The 22,092-nt window shown below is 30.9% G+C and overlaps 3 protein-coding genes across 4 annotated transcripts in view; 2 read left to right on the top strand and 1 right to left on the bottom strand.

The window, feature by feature from the left end:
• LOC141526507 (uncharacterized) overlaps positions 1 to 22,092 on the top strand; it is a 1,028,588-nt gene that overhangs the window by 335,899 nt on the left and 670,597 nt on the right. The window lies entirely within an intron of this gene.
• LOC141526516 (uncharacterized) lies at positions 99 to 8,843 on the top strand. Of its 2 annotated transcripts, none has more exons than XM_074241552.1 (6): positions 99 to 473; positions 866 to 2,182; positions 2,469 to 2,783; positions 3,301 to 4,890; positions 5,075 to 5,317; positions 8,711 to 8,843. In XM_074241552.1, exons 1-6 carry the CDS (start codon positions 341 to 343, stop codon positions 8,719 to 8,721), a joined length of 3,609 nt encoding a protein of 1,202 aa, XP_074097653.1. In that variant the 5' UTR covers positions 99 to 340; the 3' UTR covers positions 8,722 to 8,843. The 2 variants fall into 2 exon arrangements, with proteins under 2 accessions (XP_074097653.1, XP_074097652.1); XM_074241551.1 differs by lacking the exon at positions 8,711 to 8,843 and adding an exon at positions 5,398 to 5,533 and having other exon boundaries at positions 163 to 473.
• On the bottom strand, positions 5,582 to 7,067 carry LOC141526518 (uncharacterized). Its single transcript, XM_074241554.1, has 2 exons — positions 6,083 to 7,067; positions 5,582 to 5,707 (listed from the first exon to the last, which is right to left on the bottom strand). Exon 1 carries the CDS (start codon positions 7,065 to 7,067, stop codon positions 6,084 to 6,086), a length of 984 nt encoding a protein of 327 aa, XP_074097655.1. The 3' UTR covers positions 5,582 to 5,707; position 6,083.

A 22,092-nucleotide genomic window follows, 5' to 3' on the forward strand; every position in this document is an offset into this window, starting at 1 on the left:
ACATGCAGCGCCACGTAGAATCTAAGCACTAGAATTAAATCCACTTTCTTTATAATCATAATAAGTAGAATCGACATCTTGATTCCACAACGGCTATTTCTGTTTTATGTAAAACACGAAGAAGAATCTGAAATTATTTAAAAATTTAATTTATCCGGACTTTTTTTTCAAGTCCAGAAAAATTTATTTGCTGAAATTTATACTTGGTTTGTAATAATTCAATGAATATAAAATTATTAATACAATTGATACAACTTAAAACTTAGCTTCGATGCCTGAATGTAATTTTGCTGATGCAACTATTTTTATTAACTATATCTGCAATCAAATTTAGAAAAAAATGTATTGCTTGGCCGTAACAAAAAATCAAAAATACTTGGTGACATCTTATCGCAATATTGTTCGTAAGAAAGAAGGATTATTCGTAAAGTCAAAAGGTTATGAATACCAACTCAGTGTAGTTGTACGATACGGTAATTATTATAAATGATTAAAACTTATTTTAATTCTTATTTAGTATCGAGGTAAGAAATTAGGAATACTTCACGTTCATAAATGCTTATGTGGCAGATAGTTGTTATTTTTTGACGTATTTATTTAGTGATGTAATGATTGATGAATTATGATAATTAAATATTACGAAATAATTATTCATAAAGTTTTTAAATCCATTCATATATTTTCTAATACTAATGTTTGTACCAGTTTTATTGTTTTCATCTATAGTCAATAATTTACGTTATAGATCTGCTACATAATTATTTGATGTATTGTCAATTTCTAAGCTATGGATAATTGAATAATTTGTAACTTCATAAATTAATTCTATAAAAGAATGGACTGATTATTTTTTTTAATCTTGTAGGCATTAAAAAAGATTTGTCAAATTTGGCTCGGAATTTATCGGAAAATATACCACAAGTCCTAGTTGAGAGAAATAAATTGAGAAGGCACGTATCATGCTTGACATCTAAAAACACCAATGATCAAAGTAAAGTTATTGAAACATCTCCTATTACTCATAAAGATAAATCTCAAACAACTCAGAGTTTATGTAGCAATATAGAAACTGCTCATTATACAACGAGTCAAATCAATGAAAATAATCCAAACTCACACTCAATTGATATCGAAGTTGATAGTTCGTTATTAAACTTACACAAAGACATTTGTAACAAATATAATGAAAAAACGGTAAATAAAAAAAATAATTGGCCTATGATGAGTCATGTATTAGTTGATCATTCATATTGTTTTGTTAGAAAGGATGATATTAATGAGATTACTAAAACAAATGAAATAATAACTGAAGCACCTACTAATCAAGTTGATGACTTGAACTATGATTTTTGTAAAGAAATAAATAATCGTAAGGAAGAAGACAGATATTTAGATACAAATAATAATCAAGCATGTAAAGCTAGTAAAGCTGTCGTAAATGATGACAAGAATCTGGTACCAATAAACATGGTATCAGTAGAGGGTCTAAGTACAAATAAAGATGATAGTAAACCATTTATACGATCTGTTATTGCAGGTAACTTTGTGCAATTTAATGATGGTTTTACTAAGACAGTTATTCCGCAAATGGACTTTAAATCTCTTGATGAAATACCAATTATATTTATTACCGCTCCAGAAAATAATAGTTTTGATGAAGGAATGACTTTTAACCCAATAATCGATCAAATTCCACAGTCAATAGTATCTGGTGAATTTAGAAATTCAACAATTTATGATATTAACGGGACTGAGACAGGTTTGAATGATGATAAACTAAATGAAACAACCATTTTTCAAATCCAGGGTAATCTTGAAACTCAACTGTCAGTTGATTCAGAAGATGGTTCTTCTATTAACAATGAAAAAGATTTTGTTGCTGAAGATCGTGAAGATTCAACTTATGAACCCAGTGAAAATCAAGATTCCGATTCTAATTCAGAGTCCAGTGATTCTCATATCAGTGAGCTGGAAGAATTAGATGATTTTGGAGAAGTTGACAGTGAAAAAGACGAACTTCTGAGGGACAGTTTGGACACATCAGGAAATTTTCAATTCAACATTTCACAGATTCAATTACCGGATAATAATAGTTTTAAACCTGATGCAAGCTTCAACAGTGAACAGCAAAATGTTCTTGATGACACTCCAGTTTCTATACCAACATCAGTAGAAAATTCACGTGAGTTGATAAAATTATATATATTAAAAGCTGAATTTATCCTGTTTTTATTGTTCTAATCAGCTTGTCCAGATATTTTCTCTAACAACCATTAAAAGTAAAATCTTTCAAATATTTTTTCTAATGACAAAAAATTTAAGAATAACAATTTGAACAGTAAATTTTATAAAGTTATTTTATGAGCTAATAGAAGTGAATGCTTAACTATTATCTTTTATTGTCCTTATAAATTATATTTATGAAGCAATACAATAAAAAATTTAAAAAAAATTGTATGTATTTTTAGGGCTAAGTACCTCAACATTAAATCAATCCAAGAATGATTCTACGTATGTTCCTGAAATGAATTCAAGCATCGGTGAATCGATTGATGTCAATTCAATTGATCAGGGAAGTAAAGATCATAGGCTAAATATTGATAAACTTATGTCTCGAGCAGTAGCACCAGTTCTTGAAGAACTGGAAGTAGCTGTAGCTGGAACAGAAACAAAAAAAACGTTTTGTTGTTTCTGCTTTGAGCTAAAAGCCGTCCCAAGTCGTCATTATAGAGATGTCCATGGAGAAGAAAAAGAAGTAAAGGCATTCCTTGCTATGAAAAAAAGTAAGTTCAGTAGAGAACTATGAAAATATACATGAACTATAAAAAAATCTTAGATACTTTAAGTGTTATAAAAGTTTTACGGCGTTAAAATAAAAAAAAGAAGTCTTGAACAAAATGTAAATAAAAATTGTATTATTGAAAAACTGTTTAATCATACAATTTATTTATTTTGATTTTAATTTTAGAAAATAAATGATTTGCTCTAGAAAATCCTACAATTTCTAAAAATGTGAAGTTTGATACTTTGACGTTTAATATATCCAGTTATGGTGCAATACTGAAATAAATATAACCACCAGATATTTTTCTATTTTCTGAACCTATTTACTCATTGTGATTTGAAGCAAAATTTAATTTAATCTCCATGTAAACTCTTTTAATTATTTGTTTTAATTTTACTGGTGGTTTGTATTACAAATAATTTATTTGAATACATAAGAAAATTTATCTTTTTATGAGGCCAAAAATATAAACTATTCTGTGTGAAAATAATTACACAATCGGTTTTTTTTTACAGATTCTTCCCAAAGAAAAGCAGCTATTGAGGAATTACGACTACGAGGTATTAACATGTATAATTTAAATAAAGATTTTAATCAAGGAAACATAATCGTAACTAGGCAACCTCGAAAAACATCAATTGCAAATGCTACTGATTATAAGCCCTGTCCCGAATGTGGAAAATGGTTGTTGAACATAAAACGACATAAATGTTTAAAAGAAAAGGATCATTATGAAGATCGTTCCCATTTAGTTAGATCAAAAATCATCATGGGACAAATACATGAAAATGCAAATGAATTAACCAGAAAAATCCTTGCAATCAATAATGACGACGAAATTTCACAAATCGTGAGGTATGATCCTCTTCTTATTATATTTATAAACGATTTATCAGAACGTTACTCTAACCAGCATCAACATAAAATGATAAGGTCACGAATGCGAATGCTTGGAAGCATATTATTAAAAATTAAGGAATATAATCAATCAGTATTTAAGCCCGCAAGAATCAATCAAAAACCGAATGCTGTTGACGTTAATGAATTTGCCGATATACTTGATCCAAGGATATATGATAATTTGATTGTTGCAATTCAGAGTATAGTCGGTGTTAATACTGAAAAAAGTGAATGCAGGGCTCCATCAACTGCTACTACTGCCGGTACTTGGATCACGAAAGTTGCTAAGATCTATGAAAAAGAACTTATAAAAAATTTAGCATATGAAGAAGCTAAAAATGTTGAATATTTTTTAAAAGTGCATGAAGTTGAATTTCCAACGCGTATAAATACGCTTGCAAGAAATGTTTTAACTCAACAAAAAAGACACAAGCAAGAATTTCTGCCGGTTATGGATGATATTAATAGTTTTAGAGATTACGTTGAATCTAATCTTGTTCAGGCAATTGAAGCTTTGACTGAAGGATTTACATATTATGCTTGGAAAAAATTAAGTCAGTGTACATTGATATTCATTTTACTTTTTAATCGTAAGCGGCCCGGTGAATTAGAAAGGATTCGAATTGATGATTTTAAAAAAGCCAAGAGTTTTGAAGGAACTAATAAAGACGAGTACCATCGTTTGTCAGAAAACGACAAGGAACTTGTCGACGAGTATTTACGCATCGAGTTTAGCGGGAAAAAAGGTCGTGAAGTACCTTTACTTCTATCTACCGGTATGCGTAGTTTTATCAACACAATACTTTTGCACCGACCTGCCGCAGGAGTACATACTGACAATCCATTCATTTTCGGGTTACCAGGATTTGATGGAACCAGGTACAAACATTTAGAAGCCTGTGTGTTGATGCGAAACTTTAGTAAACGTTGTAACGCGAAGTTTCCTGATCGATTGCGAGCTGCAGGGCTCCGTAAACATTTTGCAACTACAGTGGCGTCTTTAAAAATTGACGAATGTCAAATTTATGACGTGTCAAATTTTATGGGACACGCTGAAAAAATACATCGAGATTACTACAGACAGACTGTAGTAACTCGAGATGTTTGTGGAGTTTCAAAAATTCTCGAAGTTGCATCAGGCGTAAAAAGGGTGGAGCCGACAAATCAAAGTAGTTTTACAACTTCGTCCCAAGAACAGCCAAGGGGTATATTTTATTTTCTAATTACTTTATTATACAATTAATATACATTATCAACAGTTTGATATATTTATATCAATTTTTATCCAAAAATTTATGTTAATTTTTGATGTCACAACTCTTATTGACTGTTCTGGAAAATGTTGTATCTTTATTTTGATAGTTTTTATACTCACATATTTTTTTATAGAATTTAATCGTGATATTCTGGAGTCAAGCGTCTCTTCAGAGGTACAATTGCCGAATAATAGTGGTAATTCTGATTTGGAATTGGAGAAATCTTTCAGTAATACACGGAAGAGACAGTTTGGAATAAGGAGTAGAAGCAAGTCAGTCCGACCTGCGCCCTCAGAAGACGAGTCTGATGACTCCGTTTCAAAGTCTTATGAAATTCCGAATAAAAAATTGAGACAGAGTGATGATAAAATAATTGGTAAAATTTTAATCTAGTTTTTGATAAATTAATATTTATTTGTCTTCACACATTTTCTAATTATCTTTAATACTTTCTAGAACCTACAAAAAAAATAAATACTAAAAAAGTTTGATCAAATGAAGAAAAACAGCTTGTTTTAGAAACCTTTAAGGGGGATAGCCACTGTGACGCTGGAAAAAATAGGCAATTTTCGGGAATTTTTTTTACTAAGATAATAAAGGAATTTGGGGATCGGGTTTTTTTTGTTTTATAAAGTATATGTTGAGGATAATTCTCCTAAATTTTTATTCAAAAATATTTTGTTATCACAAAGTTATAAACATTTTTGTAGAGCACCAAAAAAATTTCCCCCTCCATTGCCGGTACTGTAACTCAAAAACGGATTATCTGAAACAAAAAAACCAAACGGCATTTTAATCTATAGGAATGTCGCTATCGTCGCACGTAGGGGATTTTGAAAATTTTGATTTGAGAAAAAATGGCGCCATATTGAAAATTTTTTCGTCTTTTTTCCTCATTTTTTTGGACTCAAACAGCCTTAAAAAATCTTAAAAATTAAAATTTTCAAAATCCCCTACGTGCGACGATAGCCACTAAGTAGACGAATACGGGGAAAAAAAAAAATTGAGAATCGGTTCATATTTACGAAAGTTACAGTACCGGAAAGTTTGAAAAAAGTCGTTTTGAGAAAAACGCGAGTAAAGTTTTAAGAAGATTCTCGCAACTTTAAAATCTAGTCTTTCACAAAATATTCATACTCACATCAAACTATCAAGTCCTGGGCCATATGAGGGTTCTTCCTCCTTATCTTTAGTATTGACCTTGACTTTTTTATTTTTTTACTGGCCGTTTCCATGCGGCTTTCAGCAGCTTTAACCCGAGTAGCGTCGCGCTCAGCGCAGTATGAGTAGAGTGTTGGTCCTACTTTAACATCGAGATTCTCTAATATCTTCAGAGTTGCTAGAGCCCCATCATTGAATGTAATTGTTGAAATATATAAAGCTATTTCAACAATAAGGGAATAAGAAGAATTTGTTTTTGGGGCGAGCTGCCACACTAATGCATTGAAGCTTTCATTATTATTTTGTGTAAACCCACCGACACATCGTTCCAATAACTCTGGATTCGATAGATCTTCATAAATCGGTATTAAAGCTTCCGCAATATCTGCAGGAAGTGGTGGTTTTTCAACTAATGAGTCCAAAGTATTTGTTGCCACAGCTTTTTGAAATTGACACCACGAATTTGCACCTTCAGGACAAAGAAAATGCTGCGGATCTTCGGGTGATGAAAACTTGTGATAAAATGTTTGCCAAATAGCATTATACATCTCATCAACATCATTAGAATGACGTCTGATTGCTAAACCATAATACTTTGTAAATTCATTAATTGCTTTGTCCGTTAATCGACCTTTCCCACCTAAACTTTTCTGTGTATTTTCTTCTTTTCCTGTTTTTGTCTTCTTGTTAGTTCGTTGCTTCTTCAAAGCCCTTAGTCGACTGCCCATTCGTTTTTGCACGTGATTAATACATTCCTTTTTTTTTTTTATCTTCACCATGTCCCCATACGGTTTAGCATCACAAATATTTTTATACGTTTTAGTGTCACCATCACCTATATAGTTTACATACTTAACGTTATGTAATAACTCTGATCGCATAAACATCTCTTTTATTCCATCTACCTCCATTTGTCCAGAAGAATTTTCATGGTTTATTGGACAGTCTAGAGCATGGTCTTGCATAAATTGATCGTATTCAGCTGTTCCTTTTTTGAGCTCATTAGCGCACACATCTTACAATAACTGGATTTCATACTTACATCTACGATTTTGCCAGTGAAGTAACCAATTAGAGAAGATATACCAAATGAAGATTTAAACCCTCTTTTCTTCCAACTACCGTCACCGGAGACAGAAATTCCAGGAATGTCATTGGATTTTAAATGCTTGCAGGTTTCTTGGATTTCTTCATTAGCAGCTTTTTTCAACACTAAATCACAACAGTTTCTAGCTGCATTTCTGATTTGTGTGACCAGACGATCGTAAAAGCTATGGAACATTGGTCGTGGTAAATCCATGAAAGCACAAAATCTTTCAGCTCCAGATAACCCAATACCAATTATCCGCATTGCAAAGATGAAACGGCGATTAATTTCATACGCATTCTTGATGAGTGGACATGAATTTATCAAAACTGGATCACATTTTTGCAATTCACAACTAGTTTTAAAACCTAATCCTCGAATACTTGTCTCAGTAAAATTTACATCACCACCACACTTTTTACACGATACACAGCCACTTAGTAAATTAAATATCGAAAAAAATTTATAATTTTGTAGCTAATACTCGAATCAATTGTACAATCAGATTTTTGTGATAATTTCCTCTTGGAAGCACTATCACGTCGTTGAGAGCCAGTATTTTTTCAGTTTCATATCTGTTGAGCGGTCGATTAAATTTTTTTCCTGTCGTTTGGCAGTTTTCTTTCGTTTTTAATAACTTTACTTTGTTTACGATCCATTATTTAACAAATTTTTTTGTTAAATAAACAAAAAAAAAAAGATCAGAAGATTTAAAAAAATAAGTAAGTAAACAATAACGAGTACACTAAGAAACTCAATAAATTAAAGAACGAGTGTGTATTCATACAAAACAACTAAACTATGAGGTACAGTATCTCAACAATAAGAAAAAATATACGTTAAAAGTCAAATAATTGTAACGGTTGACAATCGTGAGGGAAAACAATCGCCAACCCGTACGAATCAAAGACGGAGCGAGCAGGCGACGTTTTCGTCGAAGCGCCGCGCGTAAAACGGTCAATCGACGCGCTCTTATAAAAATGACTATAACTCGAAAACTATTCGGAATTTTTCTATAAAATTTGAAATACATAATTTTGAATATATAAACTTCAGTTTAATGAAAAAAAAAAAAAAAATTTTTTTCCGAAATTTTACAGTGGCTATCCCCCTTAAAAGTTACATCGAACTAATGAAAACCCCCTCGACAACGATTATGAAAAAATTTTTGGAAAATAATACGAGTATTGTTAGATCTATACCTCAATTGAGAACATAGATTCATAACCAGTTTGCTAAGAAGTTAAAAGAAACCAAAGAAACATTTTAATCTTATTTTGAAGATTGATTTATGTGTTTGTTACTGCATTTTGTTTAAATATGGTACAATGCAATTCTCTATATTAGACATTAACAGTAGTTCTTTGTTACTAGTCGCATATAATACTAATTGTTACACGTTTACAGATATATATGTATGTATATAAATATATATATCTATCACTCTTACAGATTATTATATCTACTGGTAAATTAGTATTATGTACAAGACTAATTGTTTTATGCATTTTATTTTTTCAGTTGATGCTTAAACATTATAAAATATCGTATGTTATCTTCTCAATATAAATAAAAAATGTTTCTTCAATTACTTGTATTCTTTAATATTGTTTATGTCTGGTTACATATTTATTAAAGTGAAGTTTTAAACGCCAGAATATATTTTTCACAAATTAATATATGTACTGAATATCAGTTCTTCAATAAATTATAATAAATATATAATTTCTTGGCTTAAATTTAATATACACTACTGGAAAAAATTAAGGGATCAAAAAAAAATTCCAAATTTTTCGGTAGTTTTCAACAGGCCGTAACTTTGAGAGAAATGGTTGTACAGGAAATAAAAAAAAAGGAAATTGTAGCTCCAAGTGTCTAGTTTTTGGATTAGAACTTTAAAATTTTGTAGCCTCCGCGGTTTCTGAGTAATCGTAGAAAAACCAGCAACAAAAAAATTCTCAAAACTTTTTTAATTTTTTTTTTGGTCTACGGGCGTGGAAAAAATTTTTTTAGCTTAACCACCATAAGGATCGGATACTTTATTCATTTAGCTTTAATTTCTTACTTTAAACACCCTGATACGTCCACTCCTCGCTGAGATATCGGTCTTCAAATGGAAAAGGATCTTTTTGTCTTTGATTATCGATATCTCAGCAACCAATGATCGCACAGAAAGTTAAAGGTGGGTTTCAAGAACTTGAATGAATTCCCCTTAACGACTGTCCATTGTTTTTTCGAAAAAAATTTTTTCTTTCCGTCACATGAATTTGAAAATGCAACAAAAAAGGGCTTTTAGTGGTTTTTTGGAAAATCAAGCGCTGGATCGAAAATATTGAGGAAACCACTAATGTTAAGTGTGCCTTTTACAGTTCAATATGTCCACAAAAACCCTACAAAGAATCAAATTAATCCAGCCAGCCGTTTTTTTGTTTCACTTGATCGAATTTTTGAAAAAATTAAAGGATCACGGTTTTTGCTCTGAAAAGCTCATAGATTTTAAAAATGAGAAAAAAAAATGGTTTTTTCGAGCTTTTTCCACATTTTTGTTCCAGAAAGTGCTTAAATTGAAAAAAAAAAAAGAATTAAAAAAAAAAATGTTTTTTGAAATTTTTTCTCTTGAAAAGTTTAAGAAAACAATTACCGCCGGCATTAGCGTTATCCAAAGCGTACCACGTGGAGGTCGCGCGGTCGGATTTACGCTTCTGTGCGTGTGTGTGTGTGTGTGTGTGTAAGGTATTTCAGGAGAATTGAGACCCGGTGGCTCGTCAGTTCCACCGTATTTAATGACTCCAAACTCATTCTCTGAAGGTTTTTGTTGGTTCAATACCGGGTATTACCACCCCTGTTTTCAATAACGGCTTTCAAACGTTCAGCCATGTTTATGCAGACGGTAATTTGAGGCTGCGGAATGGTATTCCAAATGTGCTGAAGCGCGCGCTCCAAAGCAGCTAAGTTCTGCAAATTTGGATACTCTCTGCGCAACCGACGGCCCATTATGTCCCAAACGTGCTCTATGGGGTTGAGATCTGGACTCATTGCTGGGTGTCGCAACAATGTGATGTCATGCCGCTCAAAGAAGCGCCGGGTAATGTTGGCTGTGTGTGGACGTGCATTATCTTGCATCAATATGAACGACCTCAGATGTTGTCGTCTGCGCAGAACAATGGGCCTTAAAATTTGGTCGATGTAACGTCTAGCTGTCAAATTTTCGCGTACAATTACCAAAGGTGTTCTCCAATTTCGTGAAACGCCGCCCCACACCATAACTGATCCACCGCCGTAGGCAACGACTGGACGGACAAAGTTCTGGCGAAAACGTTCTCCACGACGGCGCCAAACGAGAGGACGTCGATCGTTGCCATACAGATTAAAACGAGACTCATCAGTGAATAAAACATTTGTCCATTCCCTCAAGTTCCAATTCGATGATCGTAAGCATACGCTAAACGAGCTCGACGATGTCTTGCTGTCAACAGGGGTACACGATTAGGATGTCGTGCGTGTAACCCAGTTTCACGAAGACGGTTGATGATTGGTCGAGAGCAAATGTTTCGCACTTGATGCCGTCGTCGCTGTTGCTGTTGTTGTTGCTGTTGTCTGCGATTGGGGAAGTTTCGAGCGACAATATTCGCATTGACGAAAGGTTGTCGTCGAACTTCTCTAACAATTGTTCGATCATCGCGGGCATTAGTGACTCGATGGCGACCTTGTCCGGGGCGACGATGATATTGATTCGTCTCTTGGTATCTGGTATAAGCTCGAGATACGACAGATTGACTTACACCCATCCGGATAGCAACTGCATGTTGAGTGTAACCTTCGTCGATAAGAGTCACTAACCGAGCGACTTCCACCTCCGATAAATGTCGTCTAACCATGATTAAGAATCAAAAGTCAGAAATTTTCAATTTTGACCAAAAAATTAAAAAAATTTTTTTAGCGCAGAGGGATTAGTTTTGAAAAAACTGTTGAATAAAGCGATTTGCTAAGGATTCACAAAAAGAAAAGAAAATAAAAACTCCGAAAAGCGTATGAAAAAATCGAAATTCGATTAGGGGTATTAACTTTTTTATTAATTTAATTAAAAGGAGATCAGTAGAATCAAGGAATGCAGCTGTGGAAAGGTGATAAAAATCATTGGGCGATGGTTTTTGAGTTTCCTTAACTTGTTAAAGAAAAATTTTTCCAAAAAAATTTTTTTTTTTAATTTTTTTCGAAAATTTTTTTTTTTTTGAAAATTTTTTTTTTTTTGAAAATTTAAGCACTTTTGGAACGAAAATGTGGTAAAAGCTCGAAAAAACCATTTTTTTCTCATTTTTAAAAATTATGAGCCTTTCAGAGCAAAAAACGTGATCCTTTAATTTTTTCAAAAATTCGATCAAGTGAAACAAAAAAACGGCTGGCTGGATTAATTTGATTTTTGTAGGGTTTTTGTGGACATATTGAACTGTAAAAGGCACACTTATCATTAGTGGTTTCCTCAATATTTTCGATCCAGCGCTTGATTTTCCAAAAACCACTAAAAGCCCTTTTTTGTTGCATTTTCAAATTCATGTGACGGAAAGAAAAAATTTTTTTCGAAAAAACAATGGACAGTCGTTAAGGGAATTCATTCAAGTTTTTGAAACCCACCTTTAACTTTCTGTGCGATCATTGGTTGCTGAGATATCGATAATCAAAGACAAAAAGATCCTTTTCCATTTGAAGACCGATATCTCAGCGAGGAGTGGACGTATCAGGGTGTTTAAAAAAGAAATTAAAGCTAAATGAACAAAGTATCCGATCCTTATGGTGGTTAAGCTAAAAAATTGTTTTCACGCCCGTAGACCAAAAAAAAAAAAACTAAAAAAGTTTTGAGAATTTTTTTGTTGCTGGTTTTTCTACGATTACTCAGAAACCGCGGAGGCTACAAAATTTTGAAGTCCTAATCCAAAAACTAGACACTTGGAGCTACAATTTTTTTTTTTATTTCCTGTACGACCATTTCTCTCAAAGTTACGGCCTGTTGAAAACTACCGAAAAATTTGGAATTTTTTTTTGATCCCTTAATTTTTTCCAGTAGTGTATTTTCTATGAGATTCAGAGAATGGCTTTTGACAAAAAAAATTTTTTTTTAATTGAAAATCCAAATCTCAATGAAAAAAGATTCTTTTTCTTAAGAATCTTTATTTTTTCGATCAAAAAGATTGATTTTTTTAGAAATTTGAAAAAAAAAACAAAAATTTCAAGAAAATAAATAAAAATTGAGAAATTGCTCACAATGGCGATTTTTGCGAAATCAAAAAATTTGAAGCTTCGGGACACTATGGAACAAAAAATCGCAGCACTTTGAATTTTCCAGAGATTTTAGGAGATACTTTAAGGTTAAAAAATTACCCATGAAATTTTTCGTTCATCCATTTTATCCAAAGTTATACCAAGCTATCCAAATATCTTTAATTATGCAAATTTTTATCTTTTTTTCAGTCAAAATTTTCAATTCAGAAAAAATTTTCTCGTCAAAAACAATTCACTGTATCTCATAGAAAATATCGTGTAGTTTTCAAAACCCTTTTTGATTTCACATACGATCATTATTCCCAGAGTTATTGTTTATCAAAAGTAAAAAGAACTTTTTTGCTTTGATGACGATAACTCCGCGGCAAATCATCTCACAGGCTTTTTGATTCTGTCAAATAAACGGGCATTAAATTTTCTAAAAGAGCTTTTGAGTAAAAGAATGAAAAAACATTTTTGAAGCCCGTAGACCTTTTTTTAGACAAGAAAAAATTTGGAAAAATTTTTTTTTATAGTTTCCTTAGGATTTCTTCAGACTTAAACGTGATAAAAAATTGTCATGATCGTATCTGAAAACTAGACACTTAGAGCAACTATTTGCTTATTTTCTGTTTTTGCTCTGCGATCATTTTATTCGGAGTTACTGCTCGTTGAAAAATACCCAAAAATTTAGAATTTTTTTATGTCCCATAATTTTTGTGACTAGTGTATATTTTTATCAACCATTTCAATCAAAACAGATAATGTTTTTTTTTTTAAGGTGACGCCAAAGGTGCTTGTCCTTTACTAGAGAAAAAAATTGGTCGTGATTTATTATACCTTGCTTGTCGTCATCATACGTCAGAGTTGATGTTACGAAATGTAGCAGTGGTTGCTTGGCCAGCCACAAATGGTCCAAATGTACCTATTTTCAAACGATTTAGAGACAATTGGGATAACATTGATAAAGTAGTATATGAAATCGGTTCCAATGATGAACATATTACCGACATTTTGAACGACAAAAAAAAAGACATTCTCGATTTTATTGACAATCAATTAAAGGTATGAATTAATTCAATTTTACATTAATAATTGTGTATTTAAATGATGAACTAGTTTTTGACACATTTTTGTGTGTATTAAGGACTTATAAGTTTTTAATTGATAAACTTCAAATATCTTTTTGCTCGAATATTTTACAAAGTGTATTTTTTCATTAACTTTATTTACAAATGTAACTAATTACATTATCATTCACTATCAAAGAAACCCATTGGTTGCTGATAATGATTACAGTTTTCTCACTTTTTTATTTTTCTTTCTTTTCATATTTTTCAATAAGAATCATCATCCAAGAGACGACTATAAAGAATTACTGGAACTAAGCAGTATCTTTTTAGGTGGTGGAGGTGATAAAGTTCAATTTAAAGCCCCTGGCGCTTGTCACCATGCAAGATGGCTTTCAAAAGCTCTTTATTGTTTCAAGATATATTTATTTCGTAAGCAGTTTAAAGTACCAGCGAAAGAAACAGATGGTTTGCGAAAAATTTGTGTTTTTGTTGTATTATTTTACGTGAAAATATGGTTTACTGCTCCATATGCGATAAAAGCCCCAAACTCAGACTTACAATTAGTAAAAGATCTTATCGAACATCGAAAAATTCATCCGGAAATCGCTAATGCAGCTCTTGAAAAATTATCTAAACATCTATGGTATTTGCATGAACAACTTGCTTGCTTGGCGCTGTTTGATAATACAGTATTACCAGAATTGAAAATTGCGAAAAAAATTAATGGTATTCCCGCTGTAAAGCAATCGAATAAGCATTACTCAGAGCCTTACAAAACAATTACTTCACTCAGTGAAAAAAACATCAGTGATTTTGTGACACCAAATTCAGTTTTCATCTTTAAACAGTTTAACCTTTCATATGAATTTTTAAATTCTGAATTTCATACATGGGAATCAAATTTTGAGTACCAAAAATGTTCTGAAACATTCAAAAAGTTAAAAGTTGTAAATGATACTGCTGAGCGAGGAGTAGCTCTGACTCAAAGATTCAATGAAGCTTTCACCCGCAATGAAGATGAACGACAAAAAGTTTTTCAAACAGTACAGCATCACCGTTCGCAACATAAACTGTGTACTAAATCAACTTACAGCATAAAGAAAATGGTGTAAAATATTTAATTTATCGTATTTGATCATACATGTAGTTGAGTTCAAAGTTACATAGACCTGATATCTTAGTAATCTATTTACAAATAAAAAAACTTCAGAAAAATACAATTAAAAATTTTTTTCGTTGAATTTGCAACTTAATCAATAAGTAATTACTAATTATAATTATGATACGAATAAAAAAATCAATATTTTTTAAGATTTGATTCAACATTTTGTGGAAATTCAATGCTACGTAAACTTCAATGACTAATATCTCAGAAAATATCGATCTTAGTGATTTGGTGGTAAGGACCTTTTTTTGTAGAGAATTGAATTTCCTACAAAATTATCATTTACATTTTTTCTGTATGTCTTGTTGTTTATGAGATAATGAGTGAAAAAACAAGAATTCTATGAAAAATTCGGTTTGGCGGTCCGTACTACCTCACCAGTATGAGTTACGACTTCGCGACAATGGACACTTTTGTAGAGCATTCAATTCTGAAAAAAACCCGTCCATGGTCAAAGCGATGCTATGAAATGCCACTGAGCTATAGAAATTAAAAAAAAAAATGAAAGTTCTCGTATATTTCAAATGGGAAATCTTCACACGCTGTGTAGGAGTACTTAATATTAATATTAAGGGCTCAAACTTTCAGGAATTTTTTTGGGTGTATTTCCAACAAAATTTCGGGATGGGAGCGAAAAAAAAAACGTCGTAAAAAAAAAAAGCACATATATATATATATATATATATATATATATATATATATATATATATATATATATATATATATATATATATATATATATATATATATAACCAACGTAATTCGATTGCTTTTTAATATTTTCGAAGAAGCATTTATAATCTGAGATACACCTTCAATCTAATAGTTGAAATTTTTCTTAGTATAAATTTAATTGCAGACGTTTCGTTCTTTGATAATACATGATAATCGACGATACATATGATTGATTTATAACAATTATTTACCAATTTTTTGAGTCGAGCAAATCTTGCCTCGCCACTCTTAATATTTATCAAAACATTTTAGTCAGTCAAAGTCGAGAAATTGATCAAAGTAATTTTTTTCAACATAAATATTCATATTCCAAAAACAATGGAGTAATTAAGATGCCAAATTAATCGACTCTATTATTCATTGTAAGTATTTCAAGTTTTGATACTTAAAAGATATTCTTAAAAAAATTTGAATTTATGGTCAAAAACAAACTATCATCTCTATTGAAAATTTTATTTTACGATCTTTTTCGAGTAAAGTTGGTTACAAGAAAACAATGTAACCAGGTTTAAAAAAATTTCTCCATGTTAAACGCCCATACGAGGTAGTATTGAATAAAATTGGAAGGATTAAAACGTATTAAAAATAATTAAAAATCATATCATTTTTAATTCTGTTGAATTCTTTTTTTTTAATCAGGGTAATCGGAAATTATATTAATACTGAATAACAATTGTCAAAATATCTATGTTATATCATTTTATATGTATTTATAATATATAGATTCTTTTTATTTATATGTATCTTCGGGCACCATGCACGCATTCTTAACTTATTTGATTTCCAGGATTGAAAAAGATCTTTATGATCTAATAGGTACCTACTATTCATAATAGCTAATTTCGTTTACTAATCAATAATATTAAAGTTCTGTAACAATTATTTTTACGAAATACTGAGCTCTATTGACCAGTTTGCAAATATAAATCGATTTTTTATTCCTTTTATCTTGATTTAAACGTCTGATATTAATTTTTTGAGTCCAAAAAGGTTTTATTGGTTAATATTTGTTATGAATCCTAACTGGATGAGACTTGAGTACATTTTTTCCACTTAGAGTTCCTTGATTACAAAATCAAGAGAATGATTAGTGAGCCGTATGGTATAAATTTTCTTGCATTTGGTTACTTTGAAGATGCTACTGAAAAATAGATTGAAAAATAACCCCACTTTAAATGCAAGAAGTTTAAAAAAATAATCAATAATTATTAAGAATAAAAAATTAGTTATATGTACTCAATTGCAGTAAATAGAGTCAGAGAGCACTTTAGATTTTTTTTTAATAACTTTACAAGAAACCGTTAATTACTACATGCCTATTAGTAAAATATGTTTCAATTACTGCTTACTTTCTTAGAATAGAATGGATTTCATACGGAACCTATCTTCTTGAAAATTTTATTTATTTTTAAAATAATTGTAAAGAAAATTAAAGAAATGGGGAGCAGTCGGTTAATTATTTCGATCATATTCTTAAAAAGTATCTTACGATTTTTGGCTCCACTGCTTTAGTAGATCTATTCATAAATTTTTGAGTTCTTTGCTGAAAATCAATATATTATGTTTTGAAACATAGTTAAAATCATGAATTTTGCCCTCAAAGTATATACAGATGATTTTTTATTAATGTACATTTCGAGTAATTTCTTTAAAGTATATATGACATTTTATGATACTAATGGATATTTCAAATACTTTCCTCAAAATATATACTAAAAATTTACTTTAGAAATTTTTACCAGTGCGAATTTAATTGGACATTATTCCATTCCCAATAATTCATAATCATCGTCAATAAATAAAACCGATTTTTAATAATATATTTACAAATTTTTTAAGTCTCGTAATTCTGGCTCCGCAGAATTTAACATTTATCATAGCATTAAGTCTATTGCAATAAAGAAATCAATCAGAATTAATATTTTTAATATAAATATTTATATATAAAAAACAATAGAATAATTATTATATCTAATTGATAAAGTTTTTTACTTAATATATTTTACGTATTCTAAGTATTTTAAGATCTGATGCTTTGAGGATATTCCTCAAAAAATTTGAATATATGACAATATATAAATTATTTTAGTTCTAAAACAAGAAAGTGTCAAACTGATGTATTATATAGTGACAATGTGTACGTACATACTTATATGTGTATAAGCTATACGTTCGGTAGGCTTGTAAAATTCTCAAGAATTCAACCAATAGCGAATCGTTACTACGTTTTGAACCCTTGTTTACATGTGTATTTCTTCTGTTGAGTTTATACATAGATATAAATATACAGAATTTTCGTACTATATTAGTTATCAACATAATCTACGTCGCTTGTATAGAATGATATTCCAAGAACCTGTGAGCTACAATGTTCTTTGTGTTTTTTTGTTTTCTACAGACTAATAATATTTTCTGTGGACTTCATTATAGTCGCAACTTGCGTTGTTGAACATCGCAGTTTTTGGAAGATTATTAAATTATTAATTGTTATTAACCAAGGTAAGTCAATTAAACATACATTGAATCGAATAAATTATACCGATAAGAAAATAGAAAACAAAATTCAAGCAGTTTATTAATAAATACCCGGTACTTATTATAAATATGATATCGGCGAGTATTTTAAATGAGGTTAATTTGATCAATATGTCAACTTCTGGAATTATATTGTTCCCTTGTGGAAATAATTCTCTGAAAAAACTCTTGAAAAGTCTTTATAACTCTGAATAAGACTTTTCGAAAGTCTTCACATCCCTAACTAAGTAAAGGAAAGACTTAATAAGTCTTCAAAACTCTGCAATACTCTTCAAAAGTCAAATTTTCCCTGCAATTTCGGAATTTCTCAAAGAATTATTAAGACTTGATAAGACTTGTTCAGTTTTACAGGAAAAGAAGAAAATATTTCTTTTCAAAAAAATTACTTATCAGAATTAAATAAAACTATAAAAAAGAAGTAATGCATGTTTTAAAAAAATTTTTTTTAAATAATATTTTCATCACGAAAATACTTTGATGGGCATCGAATCACTCATAGTTGAGCAAGTCAAAACATCAACAGCAAATGAAGTGCACTTGATGTTGGAAACAGATCCTACTCAAAGAGTAAATCCAATCGGTATTTAATTTGGACTATCAAATATTAAAGTCAACTTTCTAGGTAGGAAAGAATTTTCTATCCACACGCTATCTGCTGGAATTAATTGATACCTAAATATTTTAGTTTAAAATATTATTATTTTTATTATTATTATTATTATTTAATAATAAATTATTATTATTAATAACAACGTAAAAAATTGATATTAATTTTTTTAAGAAAAAAAAATTTTGTATTTTAATTTTTATTGATAAAAGAAAATTTATTTTTTATATTAAAAAAAAAAAAATTAAACCTACATGTTTTTAACAAAAAAACATTATTTATTTATTTTAATAAAAATTAAAACATTATTTTTCCCGCTGTATGTTTCGGCTGAAATCGGATTCTTAGAATTTCACACGAACAGAGAGCTACTGTTGTGTGAGTTATTCCTCTGTTTCGTGTGGCAGGAGGTTTATTCTCCTCGATTCGTTCAACTTTCTCGGATTCCTTCAGCTCCGCTCGGTTTTCCAACTCACAGACACGCATCGCTTGCTTGTGTCCGAGGCGCGCGCGACGCCAAAGAGGGGGTAAAAAAATCGCACGATCTGGCCACACTGATTAGAGCGCGTGGGGACCATCTACACAACACCAATTCGGATTTTAATACAAACATTTTTATTCTTCCCCGAAGAAATAGTAAAAATTCAATCAATAAACCGGAAGACTTTATCGCTTGTAAATCATGTGGGCAATTATTTTCAAAAATATCAGTGCGTTTCCATGTAAAAAAATGTGGTAAGAAAGATTCTATGTTGAATGTTAGAGATGTCAAAAAATCTGGAAGAGCAGTAACAGGATATATACATACAGATGCTTGTGAATTATTGCGAGAAAAAATTTTTCCAGTCTTGACAGATGATGATGTTGTTAAATGCATTAAATTTGATGATTTAATCATCAAATTTGGCAATGACTGATGCCATAATTACTCATTAGAACATCAACACGATATGATACTTGCGAAACTTCGTTTGCTTGGAAAATTTAAATTAAAAATGATCGACATCGAATAAAACCCTTCGTTGCAATTGCAAGATATGTTTGTGCCTGGTTTATATAATAGATGTATTGAAGCTTTGAGACATATTGCAAGCTGGGACATTTATCAAGGTTATTTCAAGCATCCAGTCACTGCCCAATCTTTGTCAGCACTCATCAAATCAACGTGTAATATAGCACGTACTGAATTTATAAAGACCGAGAATGAAGAAAAAGAAAAAAAAAAGCTGAACGTTTCTTACATTTATGGACAACCGAAGTACCTAAATTAATTAATAAAAAAGCCGATGAAGAGTTAGCAAATATGAAAAGAAAAAAAAAAGTAATTTTGCCTACAAAAACTGACATCAAACTTCTCTACGATTATGTAAAATCTGAATGCGAAAATTGTTTAAAAATTTTGGATGAAAAATTTAATTTTAATGCTTGGCAATTATTGACGCAGAGCTCTTTAATATTCATTCAGATATTCAACAGGCACAGAGCTGGTGAGATTGAGCGGTTGACGATTGTTAATTACATCAACAAAAAACGCCTGAATGATGATATTGACGCTGATCTTTTGAGTAAATTCCCTGAACAAACAAGGGAATGCTCTAAACAATTCGTGCGCTTGACTCTTCGAGGGAAAAGATCAAGAACAGTTTCAGTTCTTTTAAGCCCTTTCATGATGCTCTGTATCGAAACAATCCTCAAATTCCGTAAGAATACTGGTGTAAAATCAAATCCGAACAAAAACAGTTTCACTGTAAAAAAATTACGCCAAGTCCACGTTCATAAAACTCATCTCAATAACGTTTGCACTTTACAAAAAAAATAAGACTCAATATAATAATTGTCATTCTCTACAAAAAAAAGTGAAATACAAAAAAATACCAAGAAACTGTCATAATGTTAAAAAAATTGAAAGAAAATTTGTTGAAAATTTAAAAATTAAAAAAAAATTTTTTTATCGTACTTGGCGCACGTCATTGAGTACCCCAAATTTTTTCGGAAGAATTTCAACCCGAGAAAAAACGATTTTGCTCGAATTTATGTAATTATGTATAGTTATACATATTCGGGCTGATCAGCTCTAATTACATAATATATGATTTCATACATTCTTATACTTATAAATTTACATTAGTCAAGCATACTCAACTCATTAAAAACACTGCTTACTCGATTAATTATCAGTTTCAGTGAAAAAATCCGTTTTTAAATTTTTTTTAAAATTTTTAGTGCATATAAATATCAATATGGTGGTGTAGTGAAATCATCTGAAATTATATAAAATTTTTGGATTCAATTTTTTTCAGCTCTGTCATTAAGCTTCAATGGAGAAACTTGATATTGCTTAGTTTAATTGTAATTAACACATTTTGATTGGCAATCACACGGCATTTTCTCAATTTAGTCGGCCATATGTTTTCTTTTCTAGAGCACTCAATTGTATCTACTTTGAAGTAGTTTTCATAACCAAACACGAGAGGGCATTTTAGTAAAATCATAAATGATGTCTGGAAGATTAAAAAATTTCAAATAACATATGTATGACATGTCGATTTTACCTAAATTTTGTAAAACTTATTATTAAATAATAATAGTTGATTAATTAAATTCATGCATTTTATAGGTTGACTTAATTATAAATTTTTAATCATTCAAAGGATGTTTATTTATCCTGAAAAAATTTGGGGTACTCAATGACGCGCGCCAAGTACGATAAAAAAATTTTTTTTTAATTTTTAAATTTTCAACAAATTTTCTTTCAATTTTTTTAACATTATGACAGTGTTATGTCCGTAGGCGTTAAAAATGCGGTAGCGAAGTTACGGTGGAGGATCTGACTAACTTTTAAGAATACACATCGAGGGGTTTTTATTCTCGTTGTTAAATTATTTGTTGTGGGAGCTTTCGAGAGACGAAATACCACGCCTTTTGAAGAGACTGAGAATTTTTGTAGAGATTTGATTTTCTTAGATTAATTTTCACTTACCTTTAGATGGCTTGTTCCTTACTGATCCGGGCCTCGAAGGGCAGCTGAAAGCGCTCGCGAGTCTGGATGTTGAATTTGAGGGCCAGGAATGGATGATTAAGGGTTGCTTTCTCAGTAACGAACGACTCGAGATTCGTGTAGTTTGTTTTTATTAGAACAGCAGCAACCGGGATGTTACACTTTCACGATAATTTTATTTAGCACTTATGAACTAATTATTTAAATTTTACGCTTTAATTTTCGGTTAACGTCTTTCCAGTTTCTCGCAGGAAAAAGTGCGTAACTGACCGAATAATAATTAAACTTAATGGATTCGAACCGATGTAAATGCGGAGCAAATTAAACGGTTAATCCCTTATATTAACGAATTTATCTATTTTACGTCTGCCGGATGACCGAGACCCGCTTGAACTAAGTGCAGCGCAAATTAGAACAAAAGCCCTTACAGACGGCGGCCCGCTTTAACTAAGTGCAGTGCAAATTAATTAAAAGACCTTAATTTAGTTTTATCACGTTCGCCGTATTAACGGGGACCCGCTTGATCTAAGTGCC

This window comes from Cotesia typhae, unplaced genomic scaffold (genome assembly GCF_013202065.1).
Source record: "Cotesia typhae breed Kobodo isofemale line unplaced genomic scaffold, CoteBio_Ctyphae contig_34, whole genome shotgun sequence".
In the NCBI taxonomy this organism is placed as follows: domain Eukaryota; kingdom Metazoa; phylum Arthropoda; class Insecta; order Hymenoptera; family Braconidae; genus Cotesia; species Cotesia typhae.

Coding starts and splice junctions, on each gene's coding strand:
- LOC141526516 (XM_074241551.1), top strand. CDS start 341: ATGTATTGCTTGGCCGTAACAAAAAATCAAAAATACTTGGTGACATCT. Junction 2,183..2,468: donor AACATCAGTAGAAAATTCAC/GTGAGTTGATAA, acceptor ATGTATTTTTAG/GGCTAAGTACCTCAACATTA. Junction 5,318..5,397: donor GAGTGATGATAAAATAATTG/GTAAAATTTTAA, acceptor AATACTTTCTAG/AACCTACAAAAAAAATAAAT.
- LOC141526518 (XM_074241554.1), bottom strand. CDS start 7,067: ATGCAAGACCATGCTCTAGACTGTCCAATAAACCATGAAAATTCTTCT.